The sequence below is a fragment of the Mus musculus genome, chromosome 10 (genome assembly GCF_000001635.26).
Source record: "Mus musculus strain C57BL/6J chromosome 10, GRCm38.p6 C57BL/6J".
NCBI lineage: Eukaryota > Metazoa > Chordata > Mammalia > Rodentia > Muridae > Mus > Mus musculus.
In genome coordinates, this window is record NC_000076.6 from 121,738,282 (window position 1) to 121,757,223 (window position 18,942).

Below are 18,942 nucleotides of genomic sequence, written 5' to 3' on the forward strand. Positions count from 1 at the left end.
GGGGAAAATTAAGAAAGACACCTGAAACAATAATATCCGGTCTCTACATGAAAGCACATACTGAGTATGTGCACTCAAACACACAGGCACACACTCATGTGAACACATGCCCCTACAACACACACACACACACACACACACACACACACACACACACACACACATTCCTGCTTGTTCCAGCCCCACTCACTCTGGCCCAAAGATTTATTTATTTATTATATGTAAGTACACTGTAGCTGTCTTCACACACACCAGAAGAGGGCGTCTGATCTCATTACAGATGGTTGTGAGCCACCATGTGGTTGCCGGGATTTGAACTCAGGACCTCCAGAAGAACAGTCAGTGCTCTTAACTGCTGAGCCATCTCTCCAGCCCACATAACAATATTTGAAACTTATTTTGGGTCTGGGTATCATTGACACACAGTAGGCAGAGGCCTCGGACTATTCAAGACCAACTCTCTCTACACAGACCCTTCAGCAGAAAGAAGTTTCACTTCATAAGGAGTATAGTAGTTAGCCTGCATTCTTTTGAATGGTTCAATTGGGTATAAAAATTGCATTTCATATTTCTCTTGAGACTAGTATGTACATAGCCTTTCAAACACGTGTTTTTGTGTGAGTATACCTGCGTGCTCATGTGGAAGTCAGGGGATAACGTGCAGGACTCAGCACTCCTCATGTAGGTTTCTAGCATCTGACTCAGAGCCTCAGGCAGGGCAGCGAGTGCCCCTACACAGTCATCTCAACAGGTCCATAACCTCTCGTTTTTACTGGTTAGAAAGAGATCTTGGCCCATTAAAACTTAAAACATTAGCCCTTTGTCTGGCATACCCTGTGACTATTTTTCCTAGGTTTGCATTATGTGAGAAGAAGGACTTTTAGGGACTGGGAAGAAAGCCAAAGGAAGATGAAGAGAGGAGTGTAAGAGAGAGAAGGAGAGATGGACATGGTCAAAGCATGATATATTCATGCGTGGAAATGTCCCAGTGAAACTCTCTAATTCGTACAATTTATACGTGAAATATTTCAAAGCACACTTGTGAGCTGAGATGGTTTAGTGTTCTTAAATGTCGTATGAACGTGTGAAGAAACTGCATGACAAAATGCACCGATTTCATGGGAAGTCATTCCTGACTCTGAGAACCCCCGCAAGGAAGCTTCATGGAGTTGGAGATGGATGGGCAACTCTGAAGAGAGTTGTAGCTCTGGAAGCTGACCGACTCATGCAGATCTGACTTAGCCAGGTATGTTAACTGATGGCGTGTGTCGGTTTGAAAACTAGGCGACTAGCTATGAACTCCTGTCTGGCTTCCATCTGACAACCTTGGTGGTGTAAGGGCTGATAAGGCTTCTGGCTCTGATGGACACGCAAGAGCTGACGTCAAGCCCGTGTGACGTCATCCGCGCTAAGGCGCTGGCCTCCAGGGGCCTCCGGAGGGCAGGAGACGTCCCGGGGCTGGAGGTGGCTCCGCTGCAGGTCTCTGGCTCTGGAAGCTCAGGTTCCTAGGCTTGGTAGCCACCTCCACCTTTCACCTCCGCCACGCCCTCTGCGAGCCCCGGGAGCATCCCGCCGCCAGCCGGCTCGCCCGCCCCGCCGCGGGCACGCGCACGCACGCAGCTGCGCACGCGCGTCCCCCTCAGAACCCGGAAGTGCGAGCGGAGCCACGTGGGTGGAGCTGGCGCGCAGGTCGCATGGGGGAGTCTATCCCGCTAGCCGCCCCGGTGCCGGTGGAACAGGCGGTGCTGGAGACGTTCTTCTCTCACCTGGGTATCTTCTCTTACGACAAGGCCAAGGACAATGTGGAGAAGGAACGAGAGGCCAACAAGAGCGCGGGGGGCAGCTGGCTGTCGCTGCTGGCGGCCTTGGCGCACCTGGCCGCGGCTGAGAAGGTCTATCACAGCCTCACCTACCTGGGGCAGAAACTAGGTACCTCCGCCCCGCCCCTGCCCCTGAGGAGGAAGGAAAGGGGGTGCGCTGCCTGGTCTGCTTGGCTTGGGTGCCTCGTCACTCCCAGCGGCAGGCTCCACTCTGCCCAGGTCTCCTCCCACCGGTGCCCCTTCTTCCCTAGTGTGCCGCAAGCTCCGCCCACCGGCCTGTGCCATCGCTGCCTAGGTGGACTGGGAGGATGCTCTTCCCTGGGCATGCTCCAAACCCCGTGGGTTTACGGTTTTGCACCGTGCATGGACTGGTTTCATAAATGACAAGTTAACCAAGTTCTGTGTCCCCGTTCTAACTCACTAGTTAGACCTCACTGCGGTCTGAGGAGCAAAAGCAGGCGATGGAAGCTAGGTGTGTTAATAAATGCTATTTTGTCTGGCCTCTTATACAGAGGGGCGTCCTGTCCCCTCTTCAGATCCTGGCCAGGAAGGGCAGGAATTATGCAAAACCTTAACTGGAGAAGCGTTAAGGGACAGGATAGTGAACACTGCTAGTCCTCATGTAAATTTTAACCCTCAAAATAAGATGCAGGACTACCACTACAAGAAACAGTCGGCTTCATAAAAGCCAAGGGCTGTGCATTCAAAGTATTACCTTTAATAATAATGACAAATGATAGCTGACTACCAAAAAATTGGAATAGGCAGTTGTAATACTTAGGTTTCTTCTTGACCCTTTAGTTATTACAAGTTGGAGGGCCTTTCGTGAGTGAAGGATACACATCTCTGGCATCAAAGAGAGTGAGAGTGTACGTTACATATAGAGTTGATCCCCTTCTATTGCCAGGTAGCTCGCTGAATACTGAACGTTTGGTAAACACTCTGGGCAAAGGACTTTCTGAGATGATAAGGCCTGTAGCTTTTCAAATGATTGTTACTTAGTTATTGGTAAAAAGTGGCCAGAGATTTTACTCTGTTTTTCTCTAATGGGCCCAAAGGTGCAATTGCTATTACAGGGTTACTGTCCTGTTTTCTACAGTGTAGTGAGTTGGGTATGCATTTTATGGGAGGTGGTGGGTCTCAAACCTGAACACACCTGCCTTGAATAACCAGATTGAGTGTGTGTGTGTGTGTGTGTGTGTGTGTGTATATATATATATATACATATATATGTATATATATCCTTTATTCAAAGCATGTACAAATATTATTTATATGATGACTATTCATGTATGCATTTGATATATATCATATATATGATACATTCTAGCAGTAATATCGAAGGTGGATAATATTCTGGCAGTTTGAGATGTTTTAGGCTTCCTCCCTATAAAAACAATGATTGACCCAGGTACCATGATTCTTAACTTTATTGTTGTTTGAGCCCATCCATAGGATTATCCTCCCCATATGTATGTATGTATGTATGTACCAGATATATAGAATGAGAAAGAGCAACTGGGTTTCCTAAAGTCCATATGTGGATCCCAGTAACTAACTAACTAACTAAGTCTGCACTAAGTTTGAATTGTATGCACCAGGATTTTGTGTAAAAAGAACTGGCCACCACGTCTACGAACCTGTACACGTCCTTTCCTGTCTCTGGCTTGGCTTCTGTGAAGTGGTCCTTATTGTATAAAGTGCTGAGTTCTGCTTGAACCTCAGCTGTCTTGTAGGGGAGCCTATCTCTCAGGTCATACCGTGAAACATGACTGGGGGCTCCAGGGCTGACCTCCCTTCTGAGTAAGTGTTCTAAAAATGACATGCTTAAGTCCTTTGTAACTTAAATGCTCAGGTAAATAGTCAGTATAAGTTTTGTCTTTGAATAGTGGTGCATGCATGATATTATGATTATCAGAGAATGGGAAAAATTATGATTTAAAGCAGTAACCATGTATTTTGGAATCCATACAAGTTTCTTTGTGAAGCAAAAATGAAACAATTATACATATTTTTAACATCTTTTGAAGCCTTGCTTGGGCATGGTGGTCCTTGTCCTCAGTCTGCCCACTCAGGAGCTAGAGGCAGGTGTGAGTTTGAGGCCATAGAGCAAGTTCCAAGCCAGCTGGGGTTGCATGGTGAGACCCTGTCTCAAAAGACAAAACAAAAGGGAACGTGGTCTGAGAAGTCTTTACAATTTTTTGAAAGTATAATGGACAAATAAAAATTGTATGTACTTGGCATATCCAAGTTGATGTTTTACTGTGCGTTATGAAAAGAACACCATGAGCAAGGGAGTCCATGGCCTCCACCCCCTCACTCTCTGTGGTCAGAACACTTAATTAACATCTACCGGCTCAGCACATGTCAAGTGAGTCTGCACTGTTGTAGTGGTGCTGCGCACAGGAGCAGGTGGATGGGGGTTAAAGGTCAGCCTGGGTTACAAAGTGAGACCTTGTCTCAAAAGAAAAACAAAAGTCTTTGACCTCTGTCTGAAGCTCTAGCAGCTGGTCCTGATTAAATATGCAAGCATGGGCTTTTAAACCAAGGACAGACCTGACAAGAACCCTCTATCAATGTCCTGGCTTTTTTCCTGAAAAACTGGGTGTGACTTTTATCTTGGCACCTTCTCCGTGCTTTGAGGGCAAACACTAGTTTGGGAAAAGACAGTGGTTCCAATGTGCTGAGTGGGTAGCAGGGACATCTGAGACTGTCATAAGTGCCCACCCTTCATTCATTACAGGAGCACTTCTTCACACCCTGATTGATAAACCTTGGCACGCTCGGAGGTGACTTAAGGATGGATGTTTAAAAGTCACTACAAAGAAGTTGTAGAGTAAAATGCTTATGATGCTAACGCACTTTTTATGCTTGAAATTTTATGAGGTAAAGGTGGAAACCTTGGAGAAATAACAGTCACTGATAACTAGAACATTCTGGGAAAAAAATTCAAAACACATCAGAATTTGTAACTTGAAAATACTGGAAAAGAAAATTAGTTGGGTGTTTCTGATTGCTTCCCAGCATGAAGGAAGACCTAAAGGAAGAGGGACCCTCATTGGGTACTAGAAGGCAGGGCATTGTCCTCGTTGGGCACTAGAAGGCAGGGTGCTGTCCTCGTTGGGCACTAGAAGGCAGGGTAGTAGAGATAGGGTTGTTTTGCTGAAAGCTCTGAGAAAGAACTAAAAGTAAGGCATGTTGGTGGTCTCTCTTCCACGTATGAGTTTTACCTACTGGTGATTGGTATCGATCGATAAGCTTTTAAAGGTACCATTTGAATTTATTTATTTTTTATTTATATGAGTACACTGCAGGTGTCTTCAGACACACTAGAAGAGGGCATCAGATCTGTAAACCACCATGTGGTTGCTGGGAATTGAACTCAGGACCTCTGGATCACTTGATTCTATGCTGTGTTTCTGCTCCCTTGTGATCTGATGAGGGCAGGCATTACTTCTCCAACGCAGTGTTCAAGTTTCTGCCCCGGCCGCACCCCTTTCTGACAGTGGAGGCGGTCAAACAGTGCGGTCACCCATCCATCCTTTCGCTGAAGCATTCAGAGCTTAACAGAAGATCTCCGAGGTTTTTGTACACTTGTAGAAACCACCGTAGTAAGCACTCCTGTTTCTTGTCATTGTGCTAAAGTCTTGCATCTGGCTCTTTGATGGGGGATCCAAGCTTAAGAAAATACCCATGAAGCTGGCTTTGTGATTAGAGATATAGTTAGTCCTGCACAGCTTTGAGAGTAAATGATACCCCTACCGTTTGGTCCTCACGACTGTCATCAAGGATGGGGTTGCTCTGATTCTTTTGCAGGGTTTTGTTGTTGTTGTTTGTGTGTTTGTTTGCGGTGGAGCAACAGATATTTATAATCAGTTCTTGGTCTTAGTAATTCACAGTGTGGTGTGCTTGTCTCGTCAGCCCTGTCAAGAGCACGGCACACCCCCTCCCCCAAGACCCCAGTGTGTGCTTCATAAAAGGATGTGTGAGTGTGTACTCTCTTTAGCTGGCTTGGCCTAAAAGATAAGATTCAAGGATGATGCGTCTCTGAAGAAGAAACAGTGCCCTGGGCTACCAGTCCTAAAGGAAGTGTCTTATAATCCGTGGGGGTCTCTTGTTTTAAAAATGTATCTGTAAAAAACGGAGCACTGTTTGTCTTTTTCTTAAATCCAGGTTTTATGTTCTATGTAGAGTAACTTTCATTCCCCTCTTGTAATTGTCATCTTTGAGGCTTATTTGCTGTTTCTGTCTACCTGGGCCTAACCCTGGAAGCTTCTGGCCTTTGTACAGTCTATCTAGGCCTAGAATGTTTTTAGCTTCTGAGACTTACTGCTGAGTAAGTTCACCCTTTCTAGCTCTTTCTGAGCTCTGGCTGGCTGGTTCGACTCAGCTGTTGTGGCCCAAAACCCCCCTCCAAGGTGACTGATTCAATCTGGCTTCTCTCTCCACATCTGACTTTTTGCTCTGCGTGGTCTCAGACTAACTCCGGCAATCTGTTCTGGCTCTTCCTCATCCTCCGGCTCATTCTGTCTTTATCTGTGTCTCGCTTGTTCTCTCTGCAACCTGTCTCTGTAAAACTGTACAGAGAACTGCCTCCTACCTCCTTCTGCTGCTCTGGAAACTCTTGGTAAAACTGCTTCCTCTCCCTGTTTTCTCTTTCTTTGCCCTGCACCTTCAGTAGCTCCCCTTTCCTCTCTCTCCTTGTGAGAGCTGGCATATCCTATTCTGTCAAATCTTTCTCTGGTTCATCACTTTGTCTGCCACTCAATCACACAATCACTTTCAAACATGGCTGCTTTCTTCTACAAACTAACTTGACCTTCGTTGTTTGGGATCAAAGGTGTGTACGGAAGGCGTGTCTGTATTCCAGCTGGAGGAACTAAACGTGTATGCTAAGGGCTAAGCCACACCATAACACAGCCTTGGGGTTCACAGTGTGATCAAGTACCCTGCAGCAGTTATGTGCTAGGGTAATGATGTTTTAAAGTGACTTTGAATGTGGAGTTGGGGGAATTACATGTGAGCAAGGCAACTCCAGGTCTAGCCTCACACTGATGACTTTGTAGTCAGTGCTCATTCTGACTTGTTCTTCAGGGAACATGGGGGACACAAGCCCAGTGGGGCTCCAAAGACTCTAGATTCCTTTCAAGTGTGTATTGGGAGGCACCAGGTCCTTTTGGTTTCTCTTCCTTACCTGTCTGTCATCTGCTTCTGTCATTTGCTTCCCAGGGGGCCAGTCATTCTTCAGCAGGAAAGACTCCATCCGCACCATCTACACTTCCCTGCATAACGAACTGAAGAAAGTGGTGGCCGGCCGCGGCGCCCCGGGCGGAACGGCTCCTCACGTGGAGGAGCTTCTCCCCCACCTGTCAGAGCAGCTCTGTTTCTTTGTTCAGGCTCGGATGGAGATCGCAGACTTCTACGAGAAGATGTACGCCCTCAGCACACAGAAGTTCATCAACACAGAAGAGCTGGTCAGCACCTTGGATACCATCCTCAGGAAGTACAGCTCCAGGTGAGTGTGCAGGAGAGCGCAGCGGCCTGGCAGCCCCACACAGGCTCTGGCGTCCCCTCCCTCTTAGGAAGGCCTCCCTGGGACCCTGTACTCCACTTTGTATGTGCTCATGAAAGAACAGGCGTGCGCTCTGCACTTTGTTAGTGGTGCTGGGTGCTTCTCTAAGTCATCAGGAGAAAGAGAACTCACAATAGAACAGTTGCATGGGACCTGGGCCATGGCTCACTGGGTAAGAGCGTCTGCTCGGCAAGCAGGAAGCCCTGACTCTGTAGCCACGCAGGCTGGGTGCCACTTATGCTCCTGTAATACCAGAACTAAATAAAGGTGTTGTAGACAGAAAGACTGCTGATGTTCAGCAAGAGACCCCGTGACCACACAACAGGGCATCGAGAGAGAAAGCAGGGTTCCTGATGCCATCCGCTGGCCTTGACATGCCCAGTTCTCGGGAACCTCAGAAGAACGACAGGAATTACAGTCCGATGTCAAAACAAAGCCTTTATTTCAGGACCCAGATCGAAAGCCTTTCCCACCGCGCAGGTTAGGGATGCGGTGCCCGCGATGCCCACACCCAGGGGCTCGGAGTATATTTGTGTGCATTTGCATGAGCAGGGATCCTTGAACTTTGGGGTCCCGAGACTGGGGAGGTGGCAGGGAAAGCCATCCTTCAAACCTGATCATGTTTGTTCAGACAGCAGGGCGGACCGTGCAGCTGGGGGCGGGGTGGGTCTTCCTGACTTGGAAAGTAACTTTATGGTGCTAGTCGGGAGCTAGTGTGTTGTTACAAACTGCTCACAGCTGATGGGAACCCTGAACTGCCATTTCGTCCTGGTTGTAGCCTGGGCCTTATCATTTCAAGGGTGTTTGGTCCTTGTTCCCTTCCAGGGCAGGAGCCCTCTGCACTGGAGAAGTGTTGGATATCTATCAAGGGGAGTGCTAGCCTCGGCGACACAGGGTTATGCGGGGGTCATTAGGGAGAAGAGAGTGCCACCATGAAAAGGGGGAATCACAATATTCCTGCGCCAGGCTGAGCCCACTCTGTTCGTCTTTTCCAGAGGCCAGCGGCATCTATGCTGGGAAAAGGGGGAAGGGGAGATCTAACTGTGCTAGTGGGCAAGTGCAGAGGCAGGCTTCCTTCTCCTCAGCCTCTGTGCCCAGGCACACACGCCTGCATGCACACATACAGTTGCACAGAGAGTAATGTGACCAACCCGCCAGTAGTCTAATAAATGCCCTCTTCAGAGGGACAACCTGGGAGTTAGCTACCTCTGTTACTCTCCTGTGCTTATGAATCTGTCGGAAATTCTTCTATTTGTTTTGTTTTCAGCTCTTAGTGAGGGCATGTGTCTGTCATTCAGGAGGACAAACAAGTGCTTTGGAACACTTGAGAAAGTATTAAGAGGCCAGTTTTAACTTAAATGGTGTTGCTCAACTGGAAAATTGCTGTTTGAAAAAACTGACTCCTTCCAAAGACACGAAGCTCTTCGTGATGTGCTGCACACCGCCTAACCCTGGGAACAGGCCTTAAAGAATGGCAGGAGCTCAAGAACACCTTCCTTAAAGAATGGCAGGAGCTCAAGAACACCTTAGCAAAGCTGGGCGGTGGCAGTGCACGCCTTGAATCCCAGCACTCGGGAGGCAGAGGCAGGCAGATTTCTGAGTTTGAGGCCAGCCTGGTCTACGAGTGAATTCTAGGACAGCTACACAGAGAAACCCTGTCTTGAAACAAAAAACAAAAAACAAAAAAACCAACCCCCATCCCCCACCCCCCAAAAAACAAAAAACAAAAAAAACCTTTTAGCTAGAGTGAAGGGCTTCCTTGGAGCCTAATACAGTAGTTATTACTTGGTTTAGAAAGATCTCCTTTGAAGTAGACCATACGTTTGGATGTCTTGCCTCCATGTATGTATGCACAGCGCATGCATGCCTGGCGCTTGTAGAGGCCAGAGGACTGAAGTTATGGGCAATTGTGAACCACCACATGAGCTCTGGGTATCGAACCTGGATCTTCTGTCAGAGAAACCAGCGCTCTGAACCTCTGAGCCACTTCTCTGGGCCCTGGAACTAATTGCAGAGGCTAGAGAGATGGCTCAGAGGTTACAAGTATATACTGCTCTTGCAAGGACCTGAGCTCAGTTCTCAGCACCCAGTGCCATGTTCTTATCTTTATCCGAGGCTAATTACTGTAGTACCAGGTTGTGGAACGGGTAGTCCACAACCACCTATGTCTTCGTCAGTATTCCATTGCTGTGAAGAGATGCCATGACCACAGCAACTCTTACAAAGGGAGATACTGATTTGGAGCTGGCTTACGGTTCAGAAGTCAGTCCATTATCATCCTGGTGGGAAACAAGGCATTCTGTGGTAGACAGTGCTGGAGAGGTCACGGAGAGTTGTACAGCTTGGCAGGGAGCAGGAAGAGGGAGTGACACTGGGCCTGGCTTGGACACCCAAAACCCCAAAGTCCATCCTCCCTCTCACAGTGACACACTGCTTCCGGAAAGGCCACACCCACTTTAACAAAGCCACATATCAAATAATGCAATGCCCTGTGAGCCTATGGGGTCCATTTTTGTTTAAGCCACTACAGCCTGTAACTCCGGCTCTAAGGGATCTGATACCTCTGGCCTCTATGTGCTCCCATACTCGTATATGTGCAGGCCCCCTCCACACTTAAAAATAAATCTTGGAAAGAAAAGAAAAATTGCAAGCAGAGGATGATTGACATCGTTACTACGACCAGCAATTCCAGCTCAGATATTCTGAAAAGCTGACCTGGCGGCTGGGCAGTCCCTGAGTGTGCTAAAACACCAAGTCATTTGCTTAAAGGGTGAGTTTTATAGTGCATTTATGAACACAAATTAATACCAAAAGGCTGTTAAAAAAGCAAGGCCTGGAGAGATGGCTTAGAACCCACTCCTGGCTTGTACCCATCTGTAACTGCAGTTCCAGAGGACCTGGTGTCCTTTTAGGCCTCTATGGGCTCCTGGATACACATGGTACACAGAAACTCACTCAAGTACACACAGATGTCCTTCATCCAACCTCACATCTTGTTAACATTTGCCACGCTGGCTTTCTCTCTCCATGTGGATAACTTTGTCCCTGGAAGTCAGATGCTAGTCTCCTAACTTCGCCTTCCTAAATACTCAGCTTCTCCGCTCCCAAGAACTACACGCAGTCATGACAGTGTTCATACTCAGAACATTTCACATCAGTTTCCTCCCATCACGTAATATGTAAATCCCCACACACTCTGGGATTATTTTGAAGTAGAACAGTATATAGAGATTGCAGTCAGCATCTACATTCATACATTTACTTCCTGAGGTGTGATTACAATATCCAGATACATGATATACAAGTGTGACGTACTTGCTCTCAGTAAAGCATCACTGTAGCACAAGCTCAGAAAGTTGTAAAACACTTTTTGTAAGGCAAGTGAAAATAAAATTGTACTACTATCTTGACTTTGAAATAGTATATTTTATTTCCTTTTAATTATATGTGTAGGGGGAAGGCATGCGCATGTGAGTGCAGTCACCCATGGAGGCCAGAAGAGGGTGTCAGATCTGCTGGAGCAGGCAGGGGTCACAGGTGCTTGTGAGGCAGCTGATATGAGCCCTGGGAACTGAACTCAGCTTAGGCGAGTGCTTGGTACTCTCAACCCTGAGCCATTCCTCCAGGCCCGAGATGATGGTGTGGGTTCATCATTTCACAGGAGCTGGAAGCAGAGTGGGGGAGGGAGGGGAGAGGACAAAAACGTAAAAGGAATGTGGCTCAGTTTGAGTAAGGGCCAGATTACTCAAGGTCTTAAATACCTTCTTAAGATTTTGAGGAAAGTGATTTTTAAAAAGTGTTAGATACTCTTTTGTGGCAAATGAATTTATGAATTCAGACTGTCATCTGCCAATTTAAAAATTTTAGATTTAATTACAAAATAATGGGTTTCATGGTGGCATCTTCTTACATAGGAGTCACTTTGCCCTCTCCCCCTGCCCTGTGCCCATCCTCCTGCTGGAGGGCCCTTCATGCTGTATCCCTGTGCTCCGTGGGCCCTGCCTCGCCTTGGCCACCATTTTGTTTTTAACCATGGTTAACTATGAAGGGGATTAGAGGGTGGAATTATTAATAGTTCTCTGGTAAGTGCTGTATCCCTTTATTAAATGTGTTTATCTCTTGAGCTTTGGGGTTATAATGTTTATATTCATCTGTAAAATGGGTCCATGAACACTAAAACAGTTTATCTGTGGACAGCGGATGTCTCAGAATTGTTTTTTAGTTGCACACCCTGAAAAGAGGATTCCTTGTTCTGATGGTAGTCACACAGTTCTCAGAGTGAGTGGGTGAAGAATTAGAGTCAGTGTCAGTTCTCCTTAATTTTGGACAAAAGTTAGTTACTTTGATTAAAAGAAAACCCACAAAATTCAAGCTATTGCCTAGGAGAATAAGATGAAATGCTCAAGATACACCAGAGTCCTAAAAATGATCCAGCCTAGGCTCCGCCTCTTTCTGCCCCCCCCCCCCCCGCGCCCCTGCCCACCATCCCCTCTCCCACTGAGGTGGCCCTGTCATAGCACTTGCCTGGCAGTGTGTTTAGGGGTTTATGCTGTTGCTGTCTTGATACTGTGAAGGGTTTCTCAGTGTGAAGTGGCATTTCCATGATTTCCGCCCCTCCCTCCCCTCTAGATTTCACCACCCCATCCTCAGCCCTCTGGAGAGCAGTTTCCAGCTGGAAGTGGGCGTGCTGAGTCATCTCCTCAAGGCGCAGGCGCAGATCTCGGAGTGGAAGTTCCTCCCGTCCCTGGTTACCTTGCACAACGCTCACACGAAGCTTCAGAGCTGGGGCCAGACCTTTGAGAAGCAGCGGGAGACCAAGAAGCACCTGTTCGGAGGACAGTCTCAGAAGGCCGTGCAGCCGCCACACCTTTTCCTCTGGCTGATGAAACTCAAGACCATGCTCTTGGCCAAGTTCAGCTTTTACTTCCACGAGGCGCTGAGCCGACAGACGACCGCGTCCGAAATGAAAGCGCTGACGGCCAAGGCCAACCCGGACCTCTTTGGAAAGATCTCCAGTTTTATCAGGAAATACGACGCTGCCAACGTCTCCTTAATTTTTGACAACCGGGGCTCAGAGAGCTTTCAGGGTCATGGCTACCACCACCCACATTCCTACCGAGAGGCCCCCAAGGGAGTGGACCAGTACCCAGCCGTGGTGTCTCTGCCCAGTGACAGGCCCGTCATGCACTGGCCCAATGTTATCATGATCATGACAGACCGAGCATCTGACCTGAACAGCTTGGAGAAAGTGGTCCACTTCTACGACGACAAAGTCCAGAGCACCTACTTCCTGACCCGCCCGGAACCCCACTTCACCATCGTCGTCATTTTTGAGTCAAAGAAATCTGAGAGAGACTCCCATTTTATTTCCTTCCTCAACGAGCTCTCGCTTGCCCTTAAGAACCCCAAAGTGTTTGCAAGTCTGAAGCCTGGATCCAAAGGTTAGCAGGCGCTTGCCCAAGTTTTTCCAAGATTGGATACATTGTTCTTAGTTGAGTAGTTTGTGATTTGAATTTATATTAGCTCACGCTTATTTCTGGGCAGAGCTAAAGACAGAACCTCCCTAATCATGTTGCACAGTTCATAAGGACGGAGTCTCCAAGGAGTCGTCTGGAAGAGCCATGGTGACTGAACCACCGTGGTACAGCGAAGGCGAATCAGCATTTTCTGATTTCCCTGTATTTCATGTCAATTGAATATTTGTTGGTTTCTCATTTATCTTTCCAGATTTTTTTTGTTGTTGCTATTCTGACCATTGTGCCCCAGTGTGCTTCCTAGCATCTCTCTCTCTCTCTCTCTCTCTCTCTCTCTCTCTCTCTCTCTCTCCCTCCCTCCCTCCCTCCCTCCTTCCGTCTCCCCCCCACCCCAGCCACAGGGAGAGATGGGATTGTTTTCAGTTTCACAAACACTAGTATTAATAGTTTTACAAAATGATCTAATTAGTATTATACTGTAATTAGAATCTTGGTGAGAAATTTCTGTCAGGAGGTGAAGTGGGAGATGACAATTGATACTGGTCCTTACAGCAGTACAACCATCCACAGGTCCTTTTCAGGTGACCCTCAGCTCCATCCGCATCAGTCTTTACCTTTAAAGGGTTTGGTAGTCACCTGTCCCAAGTCAGCCCAAGCCATGGTTCAGTGTGGAAAGCACTCAGCCATGTGCTTTAACCAAGTGTTTTAGTTTCTCACACATTGCAGTTCATTTTTATAAAATCAAAATGACGGACTTAATACTTTGTGCTTGCTCCATAGTCAGGGCATCCGGTGAGGCCCCAGCACCTCTGGGCGTGGTCTCTTGCCTTCTGGAGATGATTGACGTGCATGCAGAAGCAGCTTCTCGGCACTGCTTCTCGGCACTGGCTGCTCTGGCCTCCTGCGAGTTCACAGGGGAGCGGATGGAGAGAGACCACGGAAGCATTGAGCTGTTACTGCTGCGTTTGTCCCCTGGAGCTCCTGTAAACGTTAGAGTCAGATCAAGGCTTTCCTCGGGCTTGTATGGAGCCACTGTCTGATGGGGTGTCCACAGAGCATGAGGCTCATGCAGGGCCGGGGAGCCCCTCCCAGGCCTCCTGGTCAAGTGGGGTCCAGCTGTACAAGGGTTCACTGGCCAATTATCTGCATCTCCCCACTTTCACACAAACTTAAGCCAGTTGTCTTTAAACAGGTGATAGTGATTGACTCTGCATTTTCTCCAGGCTCTATACAAATAGGAACAAATGTTGACCTTACATTGAAAAATTGGAAACACTTGGAATTAAAAACCAAACCATTTTTCTTCTTTTTGTGTTTTGCTGAGAAACTGAAAAAATAATCCTTGGTATGTATTTTTTTGTTTTTTTTTCCACCATTAGCCTTAATGATGTCGTTCCCAGTACCTAAAAGAATATATAGGCTTCAGTAAACCATGGAGGGATGTATATAAAACACATATATAAATATATATTACTTAAAATGGCCAAATGTATATATATATATATATTTGAATTGTATATTTATTTTTAAACATATTTTGAGTAATCTAAGAGGTATTTACAAAGAACAGGAGGCAGATGTGAATATTAAGAAAATCTATGGCAACATAAACTTAAGTCCCTATGCACTGCCAGGATTGGAGGAACCTCGAAGATTAGTACTGACTCTAATCACTTCTCAAGCTCCTCAATAAAGTTTTATATATATAATTACATATATACATGTATATATGGTTTTTTTCTGGTCAAGCAAATTGCATTGTGTGCATATGAATGTTGTGGGGTTCTTCTCCAAGAGCCTCCTGAAACTGGAGGGCTGGGTTGCGGGGTCTCTGTGTGTCCCCTACAACACGTTGTTACCTTTAGACTCAGGTGCCCTGAGGGGCTGGACAACCATAGCACAGCACAAAGGGTAGACAGCTCGCTTGGGAACGGAGGCCAAACTGAACTCATTCTGTGGACAGGCCCGGGCTTCTCAGGTTTGGCGGGGCCTGTGTCCTGAGGGCTGGCCTCACTGCCTCCTCTGCTTTTTCTAGCTCCCCCGACCCCCTTTATTAAAAACAAAAATATTTATGTGAGTACACACTGTTGCTGTCTTCAGACACCCCAGAAGAGGGCATCTGATCCCATTACAGGCGGTTGTGAGCCACCATGTGGTTGCTGGGAATTGAATCAGCAACTCTGGAAGAACAGTCAGTGCTCTTAACCACTGAGCTCCAGCTGTTTCTCCAGCTGCACTTTTTTTTTTCTTCGCCAAGCTTATCTGCTTCTGCAGAGCCAGCCCTTCGACCTTTTTTTTTGACAGCTCTCTCCGTTAGTTTTGCATCTGCATCCCTTCCTCTTCCTCCCAGGTAGGTCTGAAGTCTTGTAACATTCCTGGCCACCGAGCAGCACAGGCCCCACTCCAGAAGGCAGCTAGAAAATCATTGGAGGTAAAAACTCCACATAGGTCACAGTGACCATAGGGAGGATACAGGCCTTCAGGGAGACAGCAGTGACATATACACACAAATATAAGATGCCCATATTTTGGCTCAAGTCAAGAAAGGAAAAGAGAAGAAAAGAAAAAGAAAAAAAAAAGGATTTGCTCCCTGGATGCAAGGTTGGCATCTTCAGTGCCCACTTTGCTGATCGGAGTGGAAACGGACACATTTCTTGTGGACCGACTAATGTGACTTTTATATCTAAGCCACAACCTGTTGGGTTCTGGGTGACTGGAAGTGTAGCCAACCCCCTTAAAATGTGCTCTATTTTAACGATGCTGCTTGGGTAGTGGATGTTGCATGATGTTTGATCCGGTTGTGAATCCCTAGATTGTGAACTGGAAAAATTTTGTGGGGCGGCTCAGCCTTAGCTCACGACCACCCATAATGAGATCTGACACCCTCTCCTGGTGTGTCCGAAAACAGCTACAGTGTACTTACATATTACAATAAATAAATCTTAAAAAATAAAGACCAAAAAACAAGTGGATGAATCCTTAACAGCTTTGTCCTCTATGAGACCCAGCCTGGTATATCTATGTCATTCCAAGGAGTGTGTTAAAATGAAGCTAGACTGTTAACTGAGCAACTAAGACCCTTTGTACACTGGAAAAATTTCCGTTCAAGAAGGAAATGGGACTTCCCCTGCCCTCCCTAAGGTGATCTTTAACTTCTGTCTGCCTTTCACTCTCATAGGCAGCTTGGTGGGTCCATTACTTTGGCTTGTCAGCTTCGAAGAGCGGGAGCTTTGTAAAGTGGGGTTGAGCAAACATGGGCTGCCTTTCTCATGGGTTAGAGTGGGGCGGTGTGTGTGTGTGTGTGTGTGTGTGACACTTTGTTGCAAAAGGACTGGAAAGCTGTACAAATAGAAGGTGAGCCACACTTCCCTGACTTAAATGCAAATTCTCATGTTCTCTTCTTTCAAGTCCAGGGAACCCCCAAGCTTTTATGAGAAGGGCAGTTGAATGCCTAAGGACACACCCAGCTTTCAAGTCTCCGTGGCTCCTTGTTCCTAGCTTTTATAGTTAGATGAGATAGTGTCATTTCAGATCTGTGCCACTGGGCTCTTACTGGGCTGCCCTGTCAAAAAGAAAGAGATGTGTTCGAACTGTCACCTGTGACTGTGTCCTTCTCCCTACAGAGGTTGTATGGCAGAGGTTACAAAGTAGCGATGTTCTAATTACAGTCTCTGTGTTTATTAGCCAGAATATATATCTACAGAGACCCCCATCTTCAGTTATTGGGTCACCTTGGAGTATAGTCAGTTTGCTTTCTGGCTGTTTTACCCAGCTGCTGGGGATTGGACTCAAGGGCTTATGGCACTGGGCAAACGCTCTTTCTCAGAGGTTTGTCCCCAGCCCTGTTTTACCTTTAAAGACAAACAACAACAGGAACAAAAATGTTTCCTCCCAACTGGTCCTGGAGACTGAGCCTAGCTTCCCATAAGGTCGGAAGCTAGGTTACTGACATTGTAGCCCCTGTCCTAAAATAGCTTTAAAAGTCATTCTTGCCGGGCGGTGGTGGCGCACGCCTTTAATCCCAGCACTTAGGAGGCAGAGGCAGGCGGATTTCTGAGTTCGAGGCCAGCCTGGTCTACAAAGTGAGGTTCCAGGACAGCCAGGGCTATACAGAGAAACCCTGTCTCGGAAAAAAAAATCGTTCTTGGCATGTTTAAAGACACCTGTGTGTGTGTGCCTGTGTATGTGCATGTGTGTGTGTGTGTGTGTGTGCATGTGTGTGTGTGTGCATGTGTGTATTTTAAGAAATGAATCTTTACATTTATAAGGTTTTTTTTTTCCAGTTTTCATTTCTTGGGACTATCTATAAGTAAGAATTTTCTGGTTTTTTCCTCCAACGCCTCTCATGAACCTCCTTGTCCTCTCAAATTCATGGCCTTTTTTTCGTTAGTTGTAAGTAGAGCATGGGCGCGCGTGCACACACACACACACACACATACACACTCCCTCCTACATATATAAATACAACCTGCTTGGTCCATCTAGCATATGTGTGCATATGATTTCAGGGCTGAGCATTTAGTATTGGAAACCAACCAGGCTCTTCTTCCAGGAAAACCATTTCCCCCACTCTCAGCATTCCTTAGGATTTTTTTTTTCCCTCTTAGGTTTAACTTAAGATTTGAAACACAAAGCCATTTCCTTCTTGACACAGGATAGACTATGTAAATATTATGGGTTTCCCTTCTTGCTTCTGGCTAAGTTTCTCTCCTTTGCTGGTGCTGGTTTCCCCTGTATCTGCCCTGCAATTCTCCTTCCTCCCCTTCCTTCTTACTGTCTTCTATTAATCTGCTTTTGTTCCATCCCTCCCACCTCCCCTACACCCCACCCCAGCCACTGACTGAGCCTGAACAAGCCCCAGTGATTTCAGGAAGACAGAAGAGCAGAGGGCAAAGGTTAATGTTGACACTAACAGCACAAGTATACATATGCCTCGTCCCTTTATGAGCACACACCCTTAGCCATCTAGAGCAAAGCAGGACTGTTTGTATCTAGCAGATAATTTGGCAAAAAAAACAGGTAATTTTGGCAGAAAAAGCTAATTAAAACAAAAATCTTTCCAAGCTGTGGTAGGGAATCTTGGTGTGAACCTGCCACACCTGGGAAAAGAAAGCTCAGCTGAGGAATTGCCTTCATCAGATTGCCCTGTGGGTGTAGCTGTGGGGTATTTGCTTGGTTGCTAATCGATATAGGCGGGCCCATCCCACTGTGGGAGGTACCATCCCCTAGGTAAGTGGGCCTTGGCTGTAGCTAAACAGGAACCTGAAAACAAGTCATAAGCAACATGGTCTCCTCTCCAACTCCTGCCTCGAGCTCCTGCTCTGGCTTCACTCAATGGTGCGCTGGAACCTTAAGGTAACCCCTTCCTTCCCAAGTTGCTGTTGATCACAGGAATAGAAGGCAAAATTGAACACATGTATTTTGGGGATATATTTTTTAAATTTAAAAATTACACACATTGTATTTTTTTCCTAATCGGTGTATAAAAGCATTAGATTGATTAGCCTCTGATATTTTTCTTTAAGAAAATGTGTGAGAAACTGGGCTTTCTTCCTTTCCAAATGAGAAGTTAGAAGCTCTCCCAGGTGACCCGACCTGCTGCAGAAGCAGAGTGGTTTAGTGGCTTTTCTTCTGTTCTTCTACTGGGTTCCTGTTGCCAGTGTAATTATTTCATGGCCCTTTGCCTCATTTATTCTAAGTAACTTCTCCAGAGGAAGTGAGTCAGAAGAAATGGGCTGGACAGATGGGCTCCTCTGCTCCTTGAGACGTCTCTTGGTACTGTGTAAATCTGGCCTAGAGCTGAAGCAGATAGAGTGTGTGAAGTGCCCCTTTCCAGTTCTCATCCATCTCTTCACTCACTCACTCACTCACTCACTCACTCGCTCACTCGCTAGCTCATGCAGTAACTATTGAACATAAAATAACTATGTTAAGGTTGAGGATGTAAGGACACCACGCTTCAAGCACTCCCGCAGCCGGCAGCTGGGAGAGCCTGGAACCGGCACAATAACAAATAGCTCTCAAATTTGTTACACTTGCAGATTCCTGTCAGTTTGCTAGAACTGTTACTCTCTGT

The 18,942-nt window shown here is 46.7% G+C and overlaps 1 protein-coding gene across 2 annotated transcripts; it reads left to right on the forward strand.

The window, feature by feature from the left end:
• The first annotated feature begins 1,648 nt into the window (after positions 1-1,648).
• On the forward strand, positions 1,649-14,584 carry BC048403 (cDNA sequence BC048403). Of its 2 annotated transcripts, none has more exons than NM_173022.3 (3): positions 1,649-1,929; positions 7,050-7,335; positions 12,022-14,584. In NM_173022.3, exons 1-3 carry the CDS (start codon positions 1,695-1,697, stop codon positions 12,836-12,838), a joined length of 1,338 nt encoding a protein of 445 aa, NP_766610.2. In that variant the 5' UTR covers positions 1,649-1,694; the 3' UTR covers positions 12,839-14,584. The 2 variants fall into 2 exon arrangements, with proteins under 2 accessions (NP_766610.2, NP_001346649.1); NM_001359720.1 differs by having other exon boundaries at positions 7,217-7,335.
• Positions 14,585-18,942: the final 4,358 nt, after the last annotated feature.